This window comes from Sminthopsis crassicaudata, chromosome 2 (assembly GCF_048593235.1).
Source record: "Sminthopsis crassicaudata isolate SCR6 chromosome 2, ASM4859323v1, whole genome shotgun sequence".
NCBI lineage: Eukaryota > Metazoa > Chordata > Mammalia > Dasyuromorphia > Dasyuridae > Sminthopsis > Sminthopsis crassicaudata.
In genome coordinates, this window is record NC_133618.1 from 316024472 (window position 1) to 316048167 (window position 23696).

The 23696-nt window shown below is 36.2% G+C and overlaps 1 protein-coding gene across 3 annotated transcripts in view; it reads right to left on the reverse strand.

Annotated features, from left to right (window-relative positions):
- PAPLN (papilin, proteoglycan like sulfated glycoprotein) overlaps positions 1-23696 on the reverse strand; it is an 81220-nt gene that overhangs the window by 50415 nt on the left and 7109 nt on the right. For all 3 annotated transcript variants that reach the window (XM_074290076.1, XM_074290079.1, XM_074290078.1), the window contains exons 2-4: positions 22667-22732; positions 4051-4166; positions 317-377 (exon numbers count right to left, since the gene is read on the reverse strand). In XM_074290076.1, the coding sequence (XP_074146177.1) occupies positions 317-377; positions 4051-4166; positions 22667-22729 (240 nt within the window). In that variant the 5' untranslated portion in view covers positions 22730-22732. The remainder of the gene's footprint in view (positions 1-316; positions 378-4050; positions 4167-22666; positions 22733-23696) is intronic.

Sequence of the window (23696 nt, forward strand, 5' to 3'; positions counted from 1 at the left end):
TGGGGTGGGAGGTGGGCAGTGAAATCAAAATCTTCATAATCAAGATAAACTCTCAGCAACAAATCACAGATGTGCCTGAGGGATATGGCAATGAACTCACTCCCCCCTTTCCCCAGGTCCCAGTAAAAACTACAACAGCTGCTAGTTGCCCTGGTGGAGAGCTTGCCCTGCTCTTTGTAGGGTCTCTATTGGGGAGATAGGACCTCAACATTACCCAGAGAGCAACGAAATCCTTCCCTGATGATGAAAGGAGGTCCTGCGGTTGATAAAGCTGCTTAATGAAGGGGAGAAGAAATATGGGTCTGAGGCATCTTACCTCAGTGTTGCAGGAACGGTAATTTCGGGTGGGTCCAATACAGCTGGAGCTTCCATCTTTCCTGAGAGACAAGCCCACACAAGTAAGTAGTTATCTGTCTATCTTCTCACCCAGCCCAGTTCCCAAGAAATCCTCTGCTGCTTCCTCAGATGCATGGAGCTCCGAGCCTGTCTCTGACCTTCTCTGTTCTTTGTGTAGCCATAATCTGCTTAGCCAACAATATGAGGAGGTCCTGAGTAACTAGGTGAGATTAACAGAGAAAGACTGAAGAACTGTGGGAATTACTCCATGAGGCAAGCAGGGAAGAGATCAGTTCAACCTTATAGTCCTCCAGGGAAGTTGTGGGTAGTTATGTCCATCTTGCTGTGTCCAGTCAGAAATCGAAATTATATCAAACCTCCAAAGTTAAATCTCCCCCATAAATCTGCTCACACCATCTTTGCTGAACCCTTTTGGGGGTTACAGCCCACCGTGGTACTCTGTCTTTCCCCTCACCTTTCCCTCGTGCAGAGTATCCCTCCTCTCAGCCATGGGACCCCCTTCCTACAGCTAAGTCTTTCAGGGTGCTGAATTCCTTCCAGGATTTAACCTACCAGCTAAGGGCATACTCCAACCCCATGGGCTGCTACCTTTCTCCTGATTAAGTGTGAGTTCTGCTTGGGAATCTGTCTTTTCCATCATTAATTGCTGCTAACTATATGCTCTCCCAAATCCATTTCATATTTACCATTCCCAGTCTCTACTGTATTCCTTCATTTTGTCTGTAACTCTTCCCTAAATAAATCTACCTTTTGCTAAAGAGAATGTCCATTGTGAATTCTTCACATGACTGAACCCCAAATTTGGGGCTTTACCCTAAATCACATCATTTGGTGCCAAAATTGCTCTCCTAAGTCACATCAAATATTTTGACTATTTTCCTTTCTCCCGATATTCCTCTGAATTGTAAAGAAGGGTTTATGAGGAGAAAAATGGGTAAGCATGAGGTAGTAGAAAGAATTTACTGGTTCTTGAGTCAAAGGACCTGGCCCAAATCTTACCTCTGATATTTACTACCTGTGTCACATTGGACAAATCGCATAACCTCGCTAGGTCCCAGTTTCTCATCTATAAAATGGGATGGTCTAGGTTGCCTAAAGCTATAATCCCAAGAATTATTGAGAAGTAGCAATTTTTAAAGCATTAAATATAAGCAGACATACACATGTACTATATGTACATATATATTACATATATGTAATATTTTATATTCATATTTACTTATAGATTAAGGTCTAGATGATAGAAAATTGACTTTGGAGCCCAAAATACTTGCATTCAAGTGTGTCCTCTGACATATAATGGTTATGTGGCTGAATAATTCATTCAACTTCCAAGGGCTCTTTTCTAAAATTATAAATTTCAGAGAAGATGCTACCTGCATTGGTAGACAGAGTACCCCTTCACCTGGAAGTTCCCTAGATCAATGAAATCACAGGTTCAGTTTCCTTCCCCCAACTCATTATTTAAAAAAAACATGCCTAACCAAAACATGGAAATATGTTTTGCATAATTGCACAGGTATAACCTATATCAAACTATGTGCTTCTCAGTGAGGGGGGGAATGGAGAAAGGGAAAGAATTTAGAACTCAAATTTTTTTTAAATGGATATTAAAAATTGTTCTTACATGTAATTGGAGAAAAAATAAAATATTTGGTTTAAAACAAGAGTGCATTTTTAAAAATGCCTAGCCAAGTGTTTTTCCCTAAACCTTGTTGACAGATTCTGAGATTCTGACTCAAATTTTTTATGGGAACCAAAAATAATTTCTGTCTCCTTAAGTCTATCAGAAACTTGGCATTTATGGGATGTCTACTATGAACACAGCCCTGTACCCAGAGATATGGGGACACATGATAGAAACATCTTTGAAAGATTTGATTTCTACTCATTAGGACCAAAGAGACTTTTAAATATATATATGTGCCTCTATTTTCATTGTGAGGGAACTCCTGATAAGGAAGTTCCTTCCACCAATACAGATCAGTATTGTATAGTCTTAAAAAGTGATCTGAGAAGCAAGGGAAGTCAGGGACAAGACGAATCCTGAATCAAAGGCATGTCAAGAATGAAATTTAACAAAAGGGCAAACTGAGGCAATTTTACACATGAGTTTATTCATAGGGTGTTGAACTTAATAAAGGGAACCAGAGTACCAAAAGACCCAGAGAGAGGGCCAACAGGGCTTTTTAAACCTAGGAATGTTTTTTTTTTTTTCTTATTGGTCTGACAGTGCATCATTTAGATCAATCCCAATTGGTGAACATTCTAATGAGGAGGGAGGTTTAATAATTCCCAGTTCCTCTTTAGGGCTTCATGTGCTCCCCCACTTCCACAGTCACCCCAATCCTCCTGTGAAAGGACTGACTTGCAGCTAGGGAAAGTAGACGAGCTTCAGATGCGGCTGGCTGATTACACCCCTCTCTGACACTTCAGGAATGTCGGTTACTTTATGAGACCCAGCTGCCTCTAGCAATCTTGGCTAGAAAAATCAGGATTTTCCCAGCGTGATCTCCTTCTTGTAGTCCAGGGCACTCCAACTTTGATTAAGGAAAAGCAGGGACATTTGACACGGCCCCTGGAGAGGACCAAGCTTCTGTTTACCAAGGAAACGAAACAGAGGGTCCCAGACTTTGGAGGGGCCCAACCCAAGCTGGTTAACAGCAGATGCCTTTGGGGTTGGAAGAGATCATATTACTAACTCAGGCCCTTCAGAAACTCCCTTGAGAAGGGGGGTAGCAATGTCTGACAAAATAATAAAAAAGAGGTTTTATTTAATTTTCCTCAGGCATGAATACAAAAATAACTGTACAAACTATAATATAACTTTACAGAGTGCTTTGTACAGTTATTTTTGTATTTTTGAAAGGCAATTATGTATGTGGTGCCATGATCAGACTCTGGACCCCAGTTAAGAAGACCTGTGTTCAGACACTTACTAGCTATGTGACTCTGCCCAAAACCTGCCTGACTCAATTTCCCCATCTTTAAAGAACTAGATGGGCACAGTGGATAGTGTGTTGGGTCTGGAGTTAGGAACATCCATCTTTCTGAGTCCTAAGCAGGCTTCAGATCTGTGTCATCTTGAGCAATGTACTGAAACCTGTTTGCCTCAGTTTCCTTACCTGCAAAATGAGATGGAGAAGGAAATGGCAAACCACTCCAGTACCTTTGCCAAGAAAATTCCAAATGGAGTCACAGAGTCAGAGACATGACTGAAAAATGACTGATCAAAGAATTTTTTTTTTTTTTTTTGCTGAGGCAATTGGGGCCAAGTGACTTGCCCGGGGTCACACAGCTAGGAAGTTTTAAGTGTTCAAGATCAGATTCTGAGCAAAGAATTATATAAAGTATTGTTTCTTTTACTTCTTCTTAACACCTGGCAAAAGAAGTACTGCATAAGTACCTATTGACCTGATTTGAGAGATTCCTGTATTGACAAGGGAGGTTAGGTTTAGAAAAGCCTAAAGACAATATATCTATGAAACAGAAGACATGGGAGTAAAAATATGACTTGAAATTCAAAAAATCTATTCACATCCCTGGGAACTTAAAGTGAGATCTGCTTATTTTATGTTGTCTCTTGCTTCATAATCATAACAGGTGGACGAGAGAACCAATAATTAATCTGTCTTAGATGTCACCGTTTACGAGCCATGCTGTTTTTGAAAATTTAATCAGAACTTTCAGTACCTCTGGGAGTAGCAGTGTCGCTCCTGGAAGCTGACACCCCCGCCGCAGGTCCTGCTGCATCGGCTCCACTCTCCCCAGCGGCCCCAACCTTCACTTTGCCTTCTCAGCTTCCTTGCCTGATGGGAAGGAAACACACAGGAGGGTGAGGTGGTTGGCTAAGGGGACTTTTACATCCACAAGACCCAGGAGGGGAAAGTTCCTGGCAACTGGCATTAAGGGGGCTCCAGCAGGTCCTGGAGTGAAGCAAGCAGAATCAGGGCAACCATTTATACAATATTAACTGGATAGGGAGAAAAAAGCTTTGAGAGCCTCAGATCACATTCAATGACCAATTGAGATTCCACAGGACGGAGGAAGACAACATTTTCAGACACAGCCAATATGGGAATTTGTTTTGCTTGGTATATTTCCTTCTAACCAAGGTTGCCTTTTTTTTTTCCATTGGTGGGGAGACCATGAGAGAAAGGAATAGAGATAAGGTAAGGGAAAAAAAAGAAAGAAAATCATTACAGAATATTTTTAAAACATGCAGAGAGAGGATAATCCAAAAAAAGCTCCAGGTAAGTAAGTGTAAGAGCTTTGAAAGCTACAGGTTGAACTTAGATACTCAAAAAGAAAAGCAAGCTGTAACAGATTAGTGCAGATAATCCTCTTATTTGAAAATGTCTGCTTTATTTGATGTTTCTTAGGTTCTAAATTAAAATCATTTTTTAAAAGGATGTTACTTTTATTGCACTTTGACATTTGCAAAGGACAGTTAAGGTGGTTCAGTGGATAGAGCACAGAGTTTGGAATCAGGAACACTCACCTTCCTAAGATTTGAACCTGAGTTCAAATCTGGCCTCAGACACTATCTGTGTGACCCTGGCCAAGTCATTTGATCCTGTCTCAGTTTCCTCATCTGTAAAAATGAGCTGGAGAAGGAAATGTTAAATCACTCCAGTATTTTTGCCAAAAAAAAAAAAAAAAAAAAAGTGCACTTGGAGTCAAAAAGAATCAGACAGGACTAAAAATACCAAACATTGATATATAAAGATATTGATCTCACTGATCTTTTTATTATCACTACCATCTTAAAGAAGAGGAAACTGTTTTAAATAATTTGCCTTGAGTCACATAGCTAGTGTGTGAAGCAGGATTTCTCCCCAGGTTTTCCTGCTTCCAAGTCAAGTGCTCCCTTCCCTATGCCTGTGTCACCAAAGCATCATCCCACTGTATGTAGAATATGAGGAACCTAGGGAGGACAACTAAGTGACACAGTGGATAGAGTGCCAGGACTGAAGTCAGGAAACCCCGACTTCAAATCCTACTATTTAAGGACTACTTAAAGACCAGCCTGCCAAGCAACTGAAATTGCTGTTATTAATCAGTCATTTCTTTGAGCAAAGCATTGTCTCCAGAAGTCTCAGGCAAAATGCAAAACAAAATCATAACCATGAAATTTTAAGAATTAGAAGCGACCTCAGAAGTCATCTGACCAAGAGCTGAAGAAGATATTTAAGGACATAACGAATGTGGGTATTTTTTTAATTTAACTATGTTTATTTGTGACAAGGAAAAATATAGTTTTTCTTTTTTATAGGAAAATTAGGGATAGCAACATCAACAAAAAGGGAAAGAAAAGAATATCAATGAAACTTTTTTTTAAAATGGACAGAAATAAGCAGAACTAGATTCAGTGGCAAATACAGATAAGGTAAGCAGCTTTGAAATGCAGTGTGATATATGCATACACAAGTATATATAAATGTTATATATATTTAATGAATATATTACATGTGGTATCATAGCTATGCCTTATGTTACATTATATATGCATTGACACGTGTTTGTAACATGCATGATACACTGTGTATTTATGCAACATGCATGTTTGAGTATATGTATGTGTATCTCCCAAAAGGGAAAAGGACCTATTTGTGTAAAAATATTTATAGCAGCTTTTTGTGTTGGCTAAGTGCTAGAAATCAAGAAGACATCAACAACTGGGAAATGGCTAAAAAAAAAGGCTGTGATATATGATAGTGATAGAATATTATTGTGCTGCAAAAAATGACAAGAAGGTTGATTTCATAAAAACCTGGAAAGACTTACATGAACCCTGATGCAAAGTGAGAAGAACCAAGAGAACACAGTAACGTAATATATACAAGGAAAAACTGTGACTGAATGAGCTCTTCTCAGCAATACATGCAAGACAACCCCTAAGGACTAATGAAGAAGCATGCTATCCACCTCCAAAGAAAGACCTAATAGTGTCTGAATACAGATGGAAGCATACTGTTTTTTACTTTCTTTCATTCTTTTTTTTGAGACTTCCTATACAAAGTTACCAAAAGGGAAATGTTTTATACGATTATACATGTATAAACTATATTAGATTGCTTATCATTTCAGGGAGGTAGGAAGGAAGAAAAAAAGAGAGAAATGGAATTTGAAACTCAAAACTTTTAAAAAATGTTTAAAATTTTTGTTTTACCATATATCTGGGGAAAAATAAAATATGATATGTAATATATACTTTCATATTAGATATATAATATACACAACACATGTTATATATGCATATACATACATACTAAATTTAATTCATTAGTTCCAAAGCTAACTTGCCTCTGAATCTCATTCTGATTTATCTTATCTTTATGACCTCATTCCATATGGAAGCAACTGTGTGTTTTGAAAGGTTCTGCTCTGATGACAAAGTACAGAAGATCTGGGAGACACAGTAGGTCCAATAATACATTATATGCCTGCGGTCCTTGATTCAGCAGAATTAAGTTCAGTGCCAGGCTGACACGGAAAGGATATGTTTGTCGGCCACAGCAACTTTCAAAGATCACCAACCAAGCCATGGGGGAGCTGTGATTTAAGTTAGTGGAAAGGGAGTACAAATGGATGACATCCACCATCCCTGAAGTATAACTGATCTAGAAAGAAATATCTCCCTAAATACCAAAATAGCCCCAGGAGAAATTTTTATATGGTGACAAGGAGATAAAAGCAAAAGAGATGCCCAGGTGTCAAAGAACTGGAAAAATAAAGATGCACAAAACTATAGCAGCTTGATTTCAGAAAATCTGGAAAGACTTACGTGAACTGATGTTGAGGAAAGTGAGCAGAACCAAGAGAACATTGTATACAGTAATAAGAGGACTATGTGATGATCAACTGTGCTGGACTTGGCTCTTCTCATAAATGTAATGATTCAAGACAATTCTTATAGAGCTACAATGGAAAATGCCATCCACATCCAGAGAGAGCTATGGAGACTGAATGTGGATCAAAGCATAGTATTTTCACTTTTTTTTGTTTGTTTCTTTGTTTCTTTGAATTTTCTTCCTCATGTTTTTTTTTCCCTTTTTGGTCTGATTTTTTTTATACAACATGACAAATATGGAAATATGTTTAAAAGAATTGTATGTTTAACCAATATCAGATTACTCACTGTCTTAAAGAGGGGGAAGATAAGGGAAGGAGGGAGAAAAAACTGGAACACAATATCTTACAAAAATGAATGTTGGAAACTATATGTGTATTTGGAAAAATAAACTACTATTGAGGAGAAAAATACATAGCAGCTCTTTTTGTTGTGACAAAGAATTGGAAACAAGGGTATCTATCAATTAGAGAATGAATAGAAAAATAAATTATGCTATGTACATAAATGGAATGTTGTTTTTTGGTTTTTTTTTTCCAGGAAAACAATTCATACAAGGACAACAATATCATAAAGATAAATAACTGAAAGATTTAAAAACTCTGATCAACATTAATTGGTCACTACCAACCACAATTCTAGAGAATTCATGATGAAATGTACTATTCATCTGACAGAGAAATGATGCATTCACTGAGTTATATTTTGTTTTGGACATGGCCAGAGAGGGAATTTGTTTTTCTTGACTACACATGTTTGTAAAAGAAGTTTTATTTTTCTTGCTTTCTCAAGGTGGTAGGAAGGGAAAAGAGAGAGAAAGAACTTGGGCATAAAATTTTTTAAAAATATTTTAATATTTTTAGTTTCCCCAGTTACATGTAAAACAATGTTTTACATTTGTTTTTAAAATTTTGAGTTCCAGATTATACCCTTCCCCCCACTCCATTCCCTGTCATTAAGAAGGCCCATGTACAATTGTGCAAAACATTTCTATAAAAGTTATGAAGGAAGGAAGAAAAAAAGAGAGAAATGGAATTTGAAACTCAAAACTTTTAAAAAATGTTTAAAATTTTTGTTTTACCATATATCTGGGGAAAAATAAAATATGATATGTAATATATACTTTCATATTAGATATATAATATACACAACACATGTTATATATGCATATACATACATACTAAATTTAATTCATTAGTTCCAAAGCTAACTTGCCTCTGAATCTCATTCTGATTTATCTTATCTTTATGACCTCATTCCATATGGAAGCAACTGTGTGTTTTGAAAGGTTCTGCTCTGATGACAAAGTACAGAAGATCTGGGAGACACAGTAGGTCCAATAATACATTATACAGAAAGCATAGAACTCCCTGTCCCCCCAAAAAAAAACCTCAAAAAAAAGTATGCTTCAGTCTGTATTCAGACACATTCAATCCTTTCTCTGGGGGTGGATAGTATTTTCCATTGTAAGTCCTTCAGAGTAGTCTTGGATTATTACATTGCTGAGAATAACAGTCATTCTCAGCATTGTTATTATTTTGTACACAATATTTTTCATTTTGTGTGAACTCATGGAAGATTTTCCAGGTTTTTCTGAGAGCATTCTACTCATAATTTCTTATAGAACAATAGTATTTCATCATAATCACATACCATGGTTTATTCAGCCATTCCCCCAATTGACAGGCATCCCCTCAATTTTCAGTTCTTTATAGCATGAAATTAAAATTTAATTTAATGTAACATAGTGACATATGGGTGCTGTGTTGCCCATGTATGTTATGTATGTCCTCATGGATTGGTTTAGAAGTGGCTCACAGGGAAACAAGAACAAATATCTGTAATATCGTCTCCCCGTTCTTTTCAAGAGAGATTTTGATTCCTTATGGTAGGGAAAGCAAAGGGCTGAGGCCAGAGGATGATTGTTCTCTCTTCAGGGAGGAAGGATAGCAGGCTAAAATTATATCTATTTGCTCTCTTAAATATTACTATTCTAAGGGAAGCAGTTTTCAGTTTCAAGCTAAACTCCCAATCACTGTTCCTTAAAGAGGAAGATTGAAGGACTGCCCCAAGTTTTATTTCTAAGATTTGAACCCCTTCTCACCAGATGCCAAGTCCATAATGAATACACATAGGAAATAGCAAATAAACTCATTTTTTAGAGTCTAAAATAGAACAGAAATCAGAAAAGTACACATATATGTGAGAATATATACGAGACAACACTCTTGAAGGAACTCTTCTATTGTGAACAAGATAATTTAGCTCAATCAAGATAAAGAAATCAATATTTCACTCAATGAGCAGAACCAGAAGATCACTATACACTTCAACAACAATACTGTATGAGGATGTATTCTGATGGAAGTGGATATCTTCAACATAGAGAAGATCCAACTCACTTCCAGCTGATCAATGATGGACAGAAATAACTACACCCAGAGAAGGAACACTGGGAAGTGAAGGTAAATTGTTAGCACTACTGTCTATCTACCCAGGTTACTTATACCTTTGGAATCCAATTCTTACAGTGCAACAAGAAAATTGGATTTACACACATATATTGTATCTAAGTTATACTGTAACACATGTAAAATGTATGGGATTGCCTGTCATGTAGGGGAAGGAGTAGAGGGAGGGAGGGGAAAATTTGGAAAAATGAATACAAGGGATAATGTTATAAAAAATTACTCATGCATATATACTGTCAAAAATTATAATCATAAAATTAATAATAAAAAAGAAAGAAATCAATATTTCACTCAAAGGGAAACTCCCTGAAATTTCTAGTTGGAAATGTTCCCCCACAAATTGAGGAAAGAGGGATGAAAACAATATGTCAACTTCTCTACATGTTAGTTTCTTCCTAGAATCTTTATCCCTTGAAAAATGGTGTATCTTTTCTCTCTGAGAGAATGATTATTAATAACTATTTAGTATTGGGGATAGCCAGGCTTTTTTCCTTTTTATTTCCTCATTCAAAGCCCAGCTCTTACGAAGGACATTGTTGATAGATAAGATTTATCTAAACCTATGGGTACCTGCCACTCACCCCATCCTGCTAGAAGACCTTACAAAGAGAATCTAATGGAGGTGAATTCTGTCCCATTGTGTTCTTCTCAGACAAGACTAGGTGGATCCCTTTTGTCTAGATTGTCCAAGGTAGTCTGGGTGTAAAAATGGTCTTTTTGTCCAAGAAAGACCCATTCAGAATCATGACCCCCGATTCTTCATTAAAATAAGCCCATATTTCATTATAATATTCATTATTTCATTAATTGTTAACAAATGAGAGTTGATTTCCCCCTGTTGGAAACATCCACTCTCCAAGAGTATTTAAATGTTTAGAGGCGTACATAGTTTCTCTTTGGCTTATGAAAGAAAGCCAAATGACCATTATTCTATGATCTATCCACTAACCATAATTAATAAAATGACTTTTAATTACCCAGAAATTATGTCTCTCTGGCTTTTCATTCATCCCATTTCAAAGCTGGAAGCCAGTAGAGCTGGACATCCATTCTCTGCTCATAAATTCTGTCCATCCCTTACACAGGTATGGGGCATTGAGTCATCATTTTCCACAAAGAAGAAGTAGCCCCATACAACTGTTCCTGTGAGCCCAAGTTTTACACACACACACACACACACCACACGACACACACACACATATAACTGAGTCAAAAGAAATTAGGATATTGAGGATTTCAAAGAAACATGAAAAAACTTATATGAATTGGAACAAAGTAAAATAAGACAAACAAGGAAAATAACATAGACAATAATTATAATAAGGAGGGAGGAGGGAGAATAGAAAAGGTAGGAGGATATTCACTTTCTACCTTGGCCCTGGAAAAGAGGTAAGAAAATTTTTTGCAGGGATATAGGGGACTATAGTTGTAGAACAAGACATACTATAAGACTTTGGTCAATGTGTGGGTTAATTTTGCTGAAATAATTTTTTTATTCTTTCTTTTTCCTTCTGTTATGAACAATGGATTATTTGCTAAGTCCAGGAGATGGAGGATGTCAAGATGTATTCAGAAATGTAGGCAATATTTTTAGAAAAGCTCTTAGAAATTTTAAAAGGCTATGTGATCTAGAAGAGTAAAACATTATCTAAACTCAAATTCACACTATTCAAGATCCTGTTTTACCACATTCAGAAAATAAAACTAACTTGCCTAAGGACACAGAACAAGTCTGAGGTGGAATTAGAATTCTGTGATAGAAGCACAAAGAGCTATTTGCCTTAAACTAACAAATTTCTGATCTTCTGGTACTCAGGAAGGCACAGTTTAATTTTCCAGCCACGTTCCTACGCCTAAGGCTAGGTGCAAGAATAATTTTTGTGTGTTGTTTTTAGATTCTCCAATTCAATTACCTTGATATTTCAAGTTGTCTATGGAATTTCCAGTACAGGTGGGTGCAGACTGTAGCCTATCACTGCCCTCCAATACCATGCAAACCTTTTTCTCATCCTTTCAAAAATACTAAGCAAGGGGGAACATAGGAAGGGTCTTCCTCTAAGTCTCTGAGCACTGAATCATCCCCATCCTGCTCAATGAGCTCCAGTGATTCAAACTCCTCCTTCAGAACCTGCCCTTCTTCATATTTTCAATCTTCTTACATCTTTTACTGCACTCCCATCTCTATGTATTCATTAATCCAGTGAGACTAGTCTCCTTGCATTCCTTCAATAAGATACTTCATATTCTGGCTCTGAACATTTTTCATTGGCTCTCTCCCATCCCTAAAAGTCTCTTCCTTATTTCTACCTCCTGGATTCCCTGAAGTTCCAACTAAAATCCATCTTCAGCAGGAAACCTTTCCCAATCTCTCTTAATTCTAGGGCCTTCCCTGAATTGATTTATCTCAAATTTATCCTGTATTCAAAAAAAGAAACAAGGGGTGGAAAAGGAATTGTATTGGAAGAAGAGGAAAGTGGACGTAAAATGAGGTAAACTACACTATGTGAAGAGGCAAAAAAGACCTATTATATTTGAGGGAAAGAACAGAGGGGGATAAGCATTGTGTAAATCTTAATTTCATCAGATTTTGTTCAAAGAAAGAATATCAGACATGTTTAGTTTGATATAGAAATGTCTTATCCCATAGGGAAGTAAGAAGAGAAAGAGGAAGGTAATAGAAAGAAGAACAGAAATAGAAGGAGAAAGGGATAAGAAAGGGAGAGGGGCTACAAAAGGGAAGAAGCAAAACATTGGGGATGAGGGAAAGGAAGAAAGGAAAGAGAAAAGTATAACTTGGGAAAAATAAGATGGCGGGAAATAGAGTTAGATATTTTAACTGTGAATGTGAATGGGATGAACTCTCCCATAAAACAGAAGCAGATACCAGTTGGATTAAAAGTCAGAATCCTACAATATGTTGTTTACAAGAAACACATTTAAAGCAGAGTAGTATATATAGAGTAAAGGTAAAAGGCTGGAGCAGAATCTATTATGCTTAAGTTGAAGTTAAAAAAAAAAAGAAAGAAAGAAAGCAGGGGTAGAGATCCTGATCTCAGACCAAGCAAAAGCAAAAATAGATATAATTAAAAGAGACAAGGAAGGAAACTACATGCTGCTAAAGGGTATCATAGATATTGAAGTAATATCAATACTAAACATCATGTACCAAGTGATATAGCATCCAAATTCCTAGAGAAGAAGTTAAGAATTCTACAAGAAGAAATAGACAGCAAAACTATACTAGTGGCTCTATCAGAACTAAATAAATCAAACCACAAAACAAATAAGAAAGAAGTTAAAGAGGAAATAGAGTTTTTAAAAAGTTATGTATGATAGACCTTTGGAGAAAACTGAATGGGGACAGAAAGGAATATACTTTTTTCTCAGCAATACATGAACCTTACACAAAAATTGACCATGTATTGGGACATAAAAACCTCAAAATCAAATTTAGAAAGGCAGAAATAGGAAATGCATCTTTTTCAGATCATGATGCAATTTAAATTATATATATTAAAGGGCCAAAAAATAATTGGAAAATAAATAATCTAATCTTAAAGAACAAGTGGGTGAAACAATAAATCATAGAAACAATCAAGAATTTCATCCAAGAGAATGACAATAATGAGACCACATACCAAAATTCAGCCAAAGCAGTTCTTAGGAGAAATTTTATATCTTTTAATGCTTACTTGAATAAAATAAAAAAAAGATCAATGAATTAGGCATGCAACTAAAAACAAAACAAAACAAAACAAAAAAAAAAAAAAAAGAGAGAAAAAGAATAAATTAACCCCTCACCACTAAATACCAAATTTGAAATTCTGAAAATAAAAGGGAGATCAATTTATTCTGTATTTGTTTTGTTTATACGTACTTTATTTGCATATTGTCTTCCTCATTAGACTACAAGCTCCCTAACAACAGAGATTGTCTTTTGCCTTTCTTTGCATCCCTAAGGCTTAGAACAGTGCCTAGTTTACAGTAGGCACTTAATGTGTGTTCGTTGATTGTCTTCTTACATTTTCCTCCTTTCAACATATTATTGTCCTGTTCCATTAGCCTTTTTGCTATTTATTCCTCAGATGAGCCAATTCAGCTCTATTTGATCTGCCATGTCTAAAATGCGCTGTCCCAAGGGGACAAAGAATAAAACCTTTTAGTTTCTCTGATTTCCCTGTTCAAATTCCACCTTCCCTGATTTCTCTCAACTGTTAGTGTCTCCTCCCTCAGATTATCTGCTGTTTATTCTGCATGTATCTTGTACGTACATAATTATTTATATTTTTCTCCCCCGTCAGAGGCAGCTGGTGGTGATGTAGACAAAATGTTAGACCTGAAGTTAAGCAGACCTTAATATGCCATCTCAAACATTTTTTGTTTGTATAACTGAGCAAGTCACTTAACCTTTGGATTACTATGAGGACCAAATGATTTAATTTTTGTAAAATTCTTAGCACAGTGCCTGGCATATAATAAACATTGTATGAATGCTTATTCCTTTGCCTTCTCCATTAGATGGTGAATTCCTTGTAGACACAGAATGTTTTTGCTTTTCTTTGAACTGTCAGTGCTATGCTGACATACAGGAAGTACTTAATTGCTTGATTATACAAATAGAGAATACAATTGTTGTTGTTCAGTTGGGTTTGACTCTTTGTGATCATCTGGGGTTTTCTTGGCAAACATAATGGTGCAGTTTGCCATCTCCTTCTCCAGCTCATTTTACAAGTTAGAGAAACTAAGGAAAACAGAAATAAGTGGCTTGCTCAAAGTCACACAGTTTATAAGTGTTCAAGGCCATATTTGAACTCAAGGAATTGAGTCTTCCTGATTCCCATCCTTGTACTCTATCCATTACATCATCTAGCTGACCAAGAGCATAGAGATTGACTATGAACTAATCATATTCACACTGTACCAGGATTAAAGGTCTGGTATAGAGAAACAGCCTTGGACTTAGAAGTTAGAAGACTTAGATTTAAGATTTGCCATTTTCAGAATATTTAGATTTAAGTACTTACTTAAATATAATACTTAAATTGCCTATGCTAATGTATTATCTTAAACAAATTAGAGCTGTGCTCTAAACCTGAATTTCTCCATCTACAAAATGGACATAATGATGGGCATAATTTGAACAACTTACATTCCACAATTTCTGTGCAGCTCAAATGAGATGATGCGAATAAATAACTTTGTTGCCATTAGGTGTTTTTGATATATAATTTTTCAGATTTGACAAACATAAACATCTCCATAGGCAAAAAGCAAAAAATAAGGATTGTGAATGAAACTACAGATCTCTATTATGTGCAGCTTGCATTTCTTTTCAAAATTTTCTAATATGTTCAATTATAAAATTCAAATTGTTGCAATCAATTCAATTGGAGTCTACTTCTCTTTGTTTTCCTCTGAACTTTTTCTATTCTCTTCTGGGATTTTTTAAAAAATGCTATAATAGATAAACCCAAAGCCTCCAAGATAAGAACTCACTATTTGACAAAAATTGCTGGGAAAACTGGAAAATAGTAAAGTAGATTATTATGCACTGACTAATACCTAATACCCTATACTAGGATAAGATTGAAAGAGGTTCATGAAGAATCTGGGAGATGACTATGAACCACTACACAGAATTCCCAATCCCTCTATTTTTGTCCGCCTGCATTTTTTATTTCCTTCACAGGCTAATTGTACACTATTTCAAAGCCCGATTCTTTTTGTACAGAAAATTAACTGTATGGATATGTATACATATATTGTATTTAACTTATACTTTAACATATTCAACATGTATTGGCCAACCTGCTATCGGGGGTAGGAGGTGGGGGGAAGGAAGGGAAAAGTTGGAACAAAAGGTTTTGCAACTGTCAATGCTGGAAAATTACCCATGCATATATCTTGTAAATAAAAACTATTAAAAAACAAAAAGAAATAGGTTCATGATTTAAACATAAAGGATGATGCTATAAAGAAATTAGGAGAACAAAGGATATTCTACCTCTTAGATCTATGGAGAAGATAGGAATTTATGGCCAAAAAAAACAAAACTAGGCAACTTAATGAAATGCAGAGTGACTAATTTTGATTATATTAAATTTTAAAAGGTTATGTACAAACAAAACCAATGCAGCCAAAATTAGGAGGGAAGCAGAAATCTGGGGGGGGGTGGGATTTCATAACCAATGTTTCTGATAAGGACCTCATTTCTAAAATGTATAGAGAATTGACTTGAATTTATAAGAATACCAGGCATTTCCCAGTGAATAAATGGTCAAAGGATATGAACAAACAATTTTCAGATGAAGAAATTAAAGCCATTTCTAGTCATGTAAAAAAATGCTCTAAATCACTATTGATTAGAGAAATACAAATTAAGACAATTCTGAGGTATTACCACACACCTCTCAGGTCAAGATGACAGGAAAACATAATAATATGCATTGTTGATGGAATTGTGAATTGATCCAATCATTCTGAAGAGCAATTCAGAACTATGCCCCAAAGACTAAAACTGTGCATATTCTTTGATCCAGCAGTTTTTCCACTGAGTCCACTATGGACAAGACCTCATGGAGATCATAAAAGAGGCAAAAGGACCCATATAAACAAAAATTTTGTAGCATTCCTTTTTGTAGTGGCAAAGAACTGGAAATTGAATGGATGCCCCTCAGTTGGGGATGGCTGAATAAGTTTTGGTACATGAATGTTATGGAATATTATTGTTCTATAAGAAATGATGAGCAGGCTGATTTCAGAAAAGCCTGTAAAGACTTAACATGAACTGATGATGAATGAAGTGAGCAGAACCAAGAGAACATTGTATGCAATAACAACAAGATTACATGATGATCAATTTTGATGGGTGTGGCTCTTTTCAACAATGAAGTGATTCAAGTCAATTCCAATAGCCTTTTGCTAGAGCCATCTGCATCCACAGAGTGGACTATGGAGACTGAATGTGGATCATAACAGAGTATTTTCATCCTTTTTGTTGTTGTTTGCTTGGTTTTTTTTTTTTTCATTTTTTTCCTTTTTGATCTGATTTTTCTTGTGCAGCATGATAATTGTGGAAATATGTACAGAAGAAGTGCACATGTTTAACATATAATGGATTACTTGCTGTTTAGAGAAGGAGATGGGGGAAGAGAGGGAGAAAAATCTGGAACACAAGGTTTTGCAAGGGTGAATGTTGAAAACCACCTTTGCATGTATTTTGAAAATAAAAGGTTATTATTAAAAAGAAAAAGAAAAAACTATAAGGTGATTCAAGGCAATTCTAATAGGCTTGGGATGGAGAGAGCCATCTGTATCCAGAGAGAAGACTATGAAAACAATGTGGATCACATCATAAGTATTTTTATCTTTTTTTTGTTGTTGTTTGTTTGCTTATTTTTTCCCCTTCTCATTGTTTCCCCCTTTTGATCTGTTTTTTCTTGTACAACATGATAAATATGGAAATACATTTAGACAAATTACACATGTTTAATCTGTGTTGAATTGCTTTACTGCCCAGGGAAGAAATGAGGGAGAAAAATTTGGAACACAAGATTTTTCTGGGGTGAATGTTGAAAAACTATCTTTGCATATATTTTGAAAAATAAAAAGCTATTATTATTTTAAAAAATGAAAATGCCATAATAACCTTCTTTTCTCCACGTCCCTTATTTTGGAGGGGGGAGACATTTTTATCTCTTATGCCCTTTCCCCTTCCAAAATCTTTACAAAATTTTTTTAAAATAGTGAAACATAATTAAGCAAAAAATCTATACATAGGACATATCCAAAAATGTATATCTCAATATGCACTTTGAGTCCATCCTACTTTCCTAGCCAAAAAATCTTGCATAAATATGAATCATGATGATTTATGGACATGACCTCATCAAACTGGTGTGTATCTATATCTACCCCCAATATATCAAAAATATAAATCCTTGATTATGTGTCATAAAAGGCCATTTCTGTACATTCTCTTTCTGGGCTCAATTATTCAACTTTTACTCACCTTTACATTTCTTCAGGGTGTGCTCTGCTGTCAAATCTCAACTCTGGAATGTACCATCATTATTTTTTTTGCTCACTCAATTCTAAACTTTTCTCTTTCACTCCCCCACCTCCTCACTCTACCCCTTCTCCTCCCTCCTCTCCTTTTTCCTCTTCCTCTCCCTCTCCTGCAATTCCTAAGATTATCAGGACGATATGGCTTGGAATCTCACCTTGGATACATACAAACTGAGTGACCCTGGGCAAGGTGTGTGACCTTACCTGTGTCCTTTCATCCGCAAAATAAGGGGGTTCAACCCTGCCCACTAAAGGGTCTTCTACTGCTAAATCTATGACCCTATGATTCCATGACTTTTGTATGTTGGGAAGCCCAAGGTGTTATTTTTTAAAGAGAGTTTTACCAAACTAGACAGAACCAGAATGGTATACATAATGATGTAAAGAAAAAAGCAAAGAAGCCTTCAGAATTCTCATCAGTGTAATGGCCAAGAACAATACCAGAGGGAAGTCGATGTAACTGCTTTTAGGGAGAGAGGTGATATAGAACAGGTACAGAATCCTAATCCTAAATCATTCATTTTCACTCATGGCCAAGTGTTGATTTGTACTACTTGACCATTTTTATTCTTTAGAAGAATTCTATAGATGGGGAAGAAAGAGAAGAATAATATTGGGAAATAGGAATAATATAAAAAAAAAGCATCCAACTGAGTGAAGCAAGCAAAACCAGGAAAATATTGTACACAGCAACAGCAAGATTGTGTGATGATCGACTATGATAGACTTAGTTCTTTTAGCAATTCAGTAATCCAAAGCAATCCCAATAAACTTTGGATGGGAAACGACATCCACATTCAGAGACCTATAGAGACTGAATGTTGATCAATGCATACTATTTTCATCTCTTTTTTTCTAATTTTTTCCCTTTCTCATGGTTTTCCTTTTTTCTGATTTTTATTTCCCAACTGGACTCATATAAAAATATGTAAAAAAATGAGTGTACATGTATAACTTTAAAATATATGAAATTTTAAAAACAGATACTTAAAGAGAAATGACCTCCCATCAAAAAAGAGAATTCAAAAAAAATGGTATTTTTTTTTAAACAGAGAAGAATAAGGAGGTTCCATAAAGAGATTCCATGTAACCTGAGCCTCGTACTGTATCTCCTGGGAAAGAAAGCAGCTAATTGGTAAGGCAGCTTTGACTCATGTGGCCCCTACTCCTCCCTTCCCCACTTTCCCATCATCCTGACTGCTGGGTCCTGGCAGGGGTTCCTGCCTCGGGCTACAATCAGATTCTAAGGGAGAGAATCACACCCTCCAGCTTCACCAGACAGGTTCTGAACCTTGGGCCACCCCAAGCCCCACCTCTGGGTCCAAGCTGCCTCCTTCTTTCCCTGACACAGAACCTGAAATGACATCCCTGGAGTTGCTGCTAGCTAAAAATAATAGCTAGCATTTGTTGTTTTTGTTGGGGGTGTTCAGTCATTTTAGTCATGCCTTTATGTGACTCATTTGGGGTTTCCTCGGAAGAAATACTGGCTTATGATTTCCTTCTCCAGCTCATTTTTACAGATGAGGAAACTGAGGCAAGCAGAATTAAATTATTTGTCCAGGGTCACACAGCTGGGAAGTATCCAAGGCCAGATTTGAACTCAGAAAGATGAATCTTTCTTACTGTAGGTCAGGCATTCTACTCACTGTGTCATGTGGCTGCCATTGAGCAAGTCAGTGTGTAAGATACTATTATTATCCCCATTTTACAGAGGAGGAAACAGAGGCAGAGAAAGGTCACCTGTGACTTGTCCATGTGAACGGATTCAAACTCAGGTATTCTGAAATCTTAATTCATCTTTAGAATTGTGAGGTTTTGGGGGAAAGACCAGAGGGAGAGGTATTAGGGTGAAGAAAGATGAAGAAAGGAGGGAAGGCTGATGCAACATGACCATTTTGCCCACTACAATCAGGCTCACAGAAAATCCCAGAGAGGGGCAACCCCAATGAACAGGTGACCATCCACATGCAGCAAACATTCTCAAAAATGTTTTTTCTACTGCCTAGAAAATTGAGACTATATGTAACTTGTGGTAAGTTTGTGGCAGAGAAGGGATTTGAAGCCATATCTTTCAGGCTTCCAGACTATTTCTCTAACCATCACACCATCCTGCCTGTAATAATTGTAATAATAAATAATGGAATTGCACCATATTGTCAGGAGAACTTGAGAGCATTCCACCTATCACCACAATCAGATCCCATAAAAATGCATTGCCATGGATCATCAGAGCCTTACTGAAGCAAAATAATAATTTCTCTTCTTCACTTAACAGACACAAAAAAGAAGCAGTATTTCCATATAAAAAGTAGAATACAAAAAAAGACTGTGTCAAGAGACAACCTATTCTCCAGAGCTAAACCCCAGCAAGCAAGCTGTGCACTGAGCTTGAGATGACGACAATCCTTTGCGCTCACCCTCTGGATGATCTCAGCCACAGCAAAACCCCAGAATTGTTTCATATAATTATTGTATTGCTTTGACTAGTACCAGGTGTTCTCTGAACTCAGACAAGCATCTGCTGCAACCACGTTCTGGTGATGAAGCTCTGCTACATCAAACTTAGCACATTATTGTTTTTACCCCTCATTGTCAGGGATACACTTCACTGCAAATCAATTGATATAAGTATTGAAATTTGGCCATTATCAAACTGGGTCCCCCAAATATGGGTGAGGGGCCGGCACACATGCCCTTGCTTGTAAGCCATTTCTTTCATAATTTTTTTCTTACTTGATTTTTATGGAGGGATTTTTTTGGCCTACTTTTTTTTCACAACATGATTAATATGGAAATGTTTTTCATGACAACACATGTATAACATATCCTTTTCAATGTGGGGGAGAGAATCTGGAACTTAGTTTTTAAAACAAACATTAAAAATTGTTTTTATATGTAACTGGGGAAAACTAAATGCTAAATACATTTTTAAAAATAAAAAATTATTTATGATAAATTTAACATGCTACTTTCAAAGCTATCTTTGCTTTCTGTGCCTCTTTCTGGATTCCCTTTTGTTCTTTTTTTGTGTCTTTAATAGTTTTTCAGTGACCTTAAGCTTTTGCAACATTATCACTGGTCTAACTCTCTCCCAAACCTATTTTTAAAAAGAAAGAAAGAAAACCTTTATATCAAATAAACATAGTCAAGCAAAATAAAACCATATGCTAGCCATGTCCAAAAATATATATCTCATTGTATCCCTTTAGATCCATCACCTCTCTGCCAAGAGGCAGGTGGCTTGCTTCACATTATTGGCCCTCTGGAGCTGTAGTTGATCATTGATCAAATCTCTGAAATCTTTAAAAACTGTTGTCCTTTATAATGTTGCAGGTATGGAGTAAGTTATTGTCCTGGTTCTCTTATTTTCACTCTGCATCAATTCATATAAATCTTCCAAGAATTTTTTGACATGATCTCTTAAATCATTTCTTATGATGTAATAATGTTCCATTTATATACCATCATCCAAATGATATGTACCTTCCTCTAGTTTCTGACTCTTTGCTACAACAAAAATAGCCAACATAAATGTTTTTGCAAACACATGTCCTATTCCTCTTTTTTGATCTTTTTGGGATATAGGCCTCAATGATATTTCTGAGTCAAAAGATACTCATAATTTAATGTCTTTTGTGATTAGTTCAAAACTGTTCTCCTGAATAACTGGACCAATTTATACCTCAATAATATATTAATATTATGTATAGAAGTATTGCACATGTTTAATATATATCGGATTATTGGACATCTAGGAGAGGGATAGGAAGAAGGGAGGGAAAAAATTTGGAACACAAGGTTTTGCAAGAGTGAATGTTTAAAATTATTTATCATATGTTTTGAAAATAAAAAGCTTTAATAAAAATAATAATTAAAAAAGAATATATTAATATACATAACTTCTTGCAGTGCCTCAAAACCTGTCATTTTCCTTTTTTTGTCAATTTGATGGATGTGAAACTGAATCTTTTGATGGATCTGAAACTGATTTTTAAACTGGCATTTCTCTAAGTAAAAGTGATTTTGGAACATCCCCCCCCCATATGGCCATTTATAGCTTGGATTTCTTCCTGTTCATTGATTTTTAAAGAAGCAGCGTTTGACTAGGCCTGTACATAGCAATCAGAGCATCTTCCCAGTGACCCATAAAGTAAGACAATATTATTTAGACATTTCAAAGGTGAGAGAGGGAAGAGAGAAACAGCAGGAGTCATAGAACCATAAATCTAAAATTCAAAAGGACTTCAGAGGCCATCTAGTAAAACCACTTTATTTATAGATAAGGAAACAGGTCTAGGGAGTTTTAATGACTTGCCCAAGTTCATACAGATAATAAATTCATAAGCAGTGTTTGAACTCAGTTTTCCTGACTCCATAGTCAATGTTCTTTTCACTGTACCACGCTGCTGTCCCCCACTTGGAGTTAGGAAAGTTATGAGTTCAAATTTGACCTCAGACACTTACCAACTGTGCAATCAGCAAATTACTTAACTTCTCTCTGCTTTCTTAAGTATAAAATGGGGATAACAATAGCACCTATCAAACAGAATTGTTGTCATACTCAAATAAGGTAATATAAAGCACTCACCACCATGCTTGCTATACAGTAGGCACTATATAAATGCTTATTCCCTCCTCCAGTTTCTCCTTCCTTTCACAAGGAAGAGAGTAGTTATGGTTACTGCCTAGTGGCTCATAATAATGCATCATTGGGACATAGTTTTCAAGCTGGAAGGGACATCAATCCAACTCTTTCATTTTATAGACAGTAATACTGAGATTCATAGAGATTAAATGATTCATTCTTTCAGGGTCACAAAATTATTAAGTGTTTGAGGCAGGTTTAAGACACATGACTTCCTATTTCTGGGGCTGATGGTTCCCAGCCATGCTTCCCATAGAAGGTACTTTCACTTACTGAGGATGAAGGTGATGGCCACAGAAGCAGCAGCAGCAACAGCAAAAGGGGATGCTTCTTCATCTCCTGCACAAGAAAAAAGTATAATGTCAGACCAGAGCCTTCATGAAGTGAGCTCTGGGTACAAAGGAGAGAGGGGAAGAGCAAAGAGGGAATTCATCCTATAAGGATAAAAAAATTCATGGCCATCAAACTGTGCACATCTTTTGACCCAACAGTGTCACTAGTGGGCTTATATCCCAAAGAGATCCCCCCAAAGGAACAGGGATCCGTATGTGTAAAAATGTTTGTGGCAGCCCTCTTTGTAGTGGATGGAAACTGGAAACTGAATGGATGCCCATCAATTAGAGAATGGCTGAATAAATTATGGTATATGAATGTTATGGAATATTATTGTTCTGTAAGAAATGACCAACAAGATGATCTGAGACACCTGAAGAGACTTACATGAACTGATGCTGAGTGAAATGAGCAGAACCAGGAGATCATTATACACAGTAACAAGATTATATGATGATCAATTCTGATGGATGTGGCTCTCTTCAACAATGAGGTGATTCAAATCAGTTCTAATTGTTCAGTGATGAAGAAAGGTATATACACCCAGAAAGGAGACCATGGGAACTCAGTGTGGACCATAACATAGCATTTTCATGCTTTCTGTTGATGTCTGCTAGCATTTTGTTTTCCTTCTCAGGTTTTTTTTCTTTCTAGATCCAATTTTTATTGTATTTAACATGTATTTTAACATATTTAACATGTATTGGACTACCTGCCATCTGGGGGGGTGAGGGGAAAGAGGGGGAAAAATTGGAAAAGGTTATGCAAGGGTCGATGATGAAAAATTACCCATGCATATGTTTTGTAAATAAAAAGCTTTATAAAAAAAAGGTAAAGCTTATGGTGACATGATGAAAAGGAATAGTGGATATTCATGGAGCCACACAGCCAATCTCACTGGCAAGTTAATAATGAAAAATTAACCAAATGCAGAGACAGAGGAATTTGTATTTTATCCTAAAGGCAATGA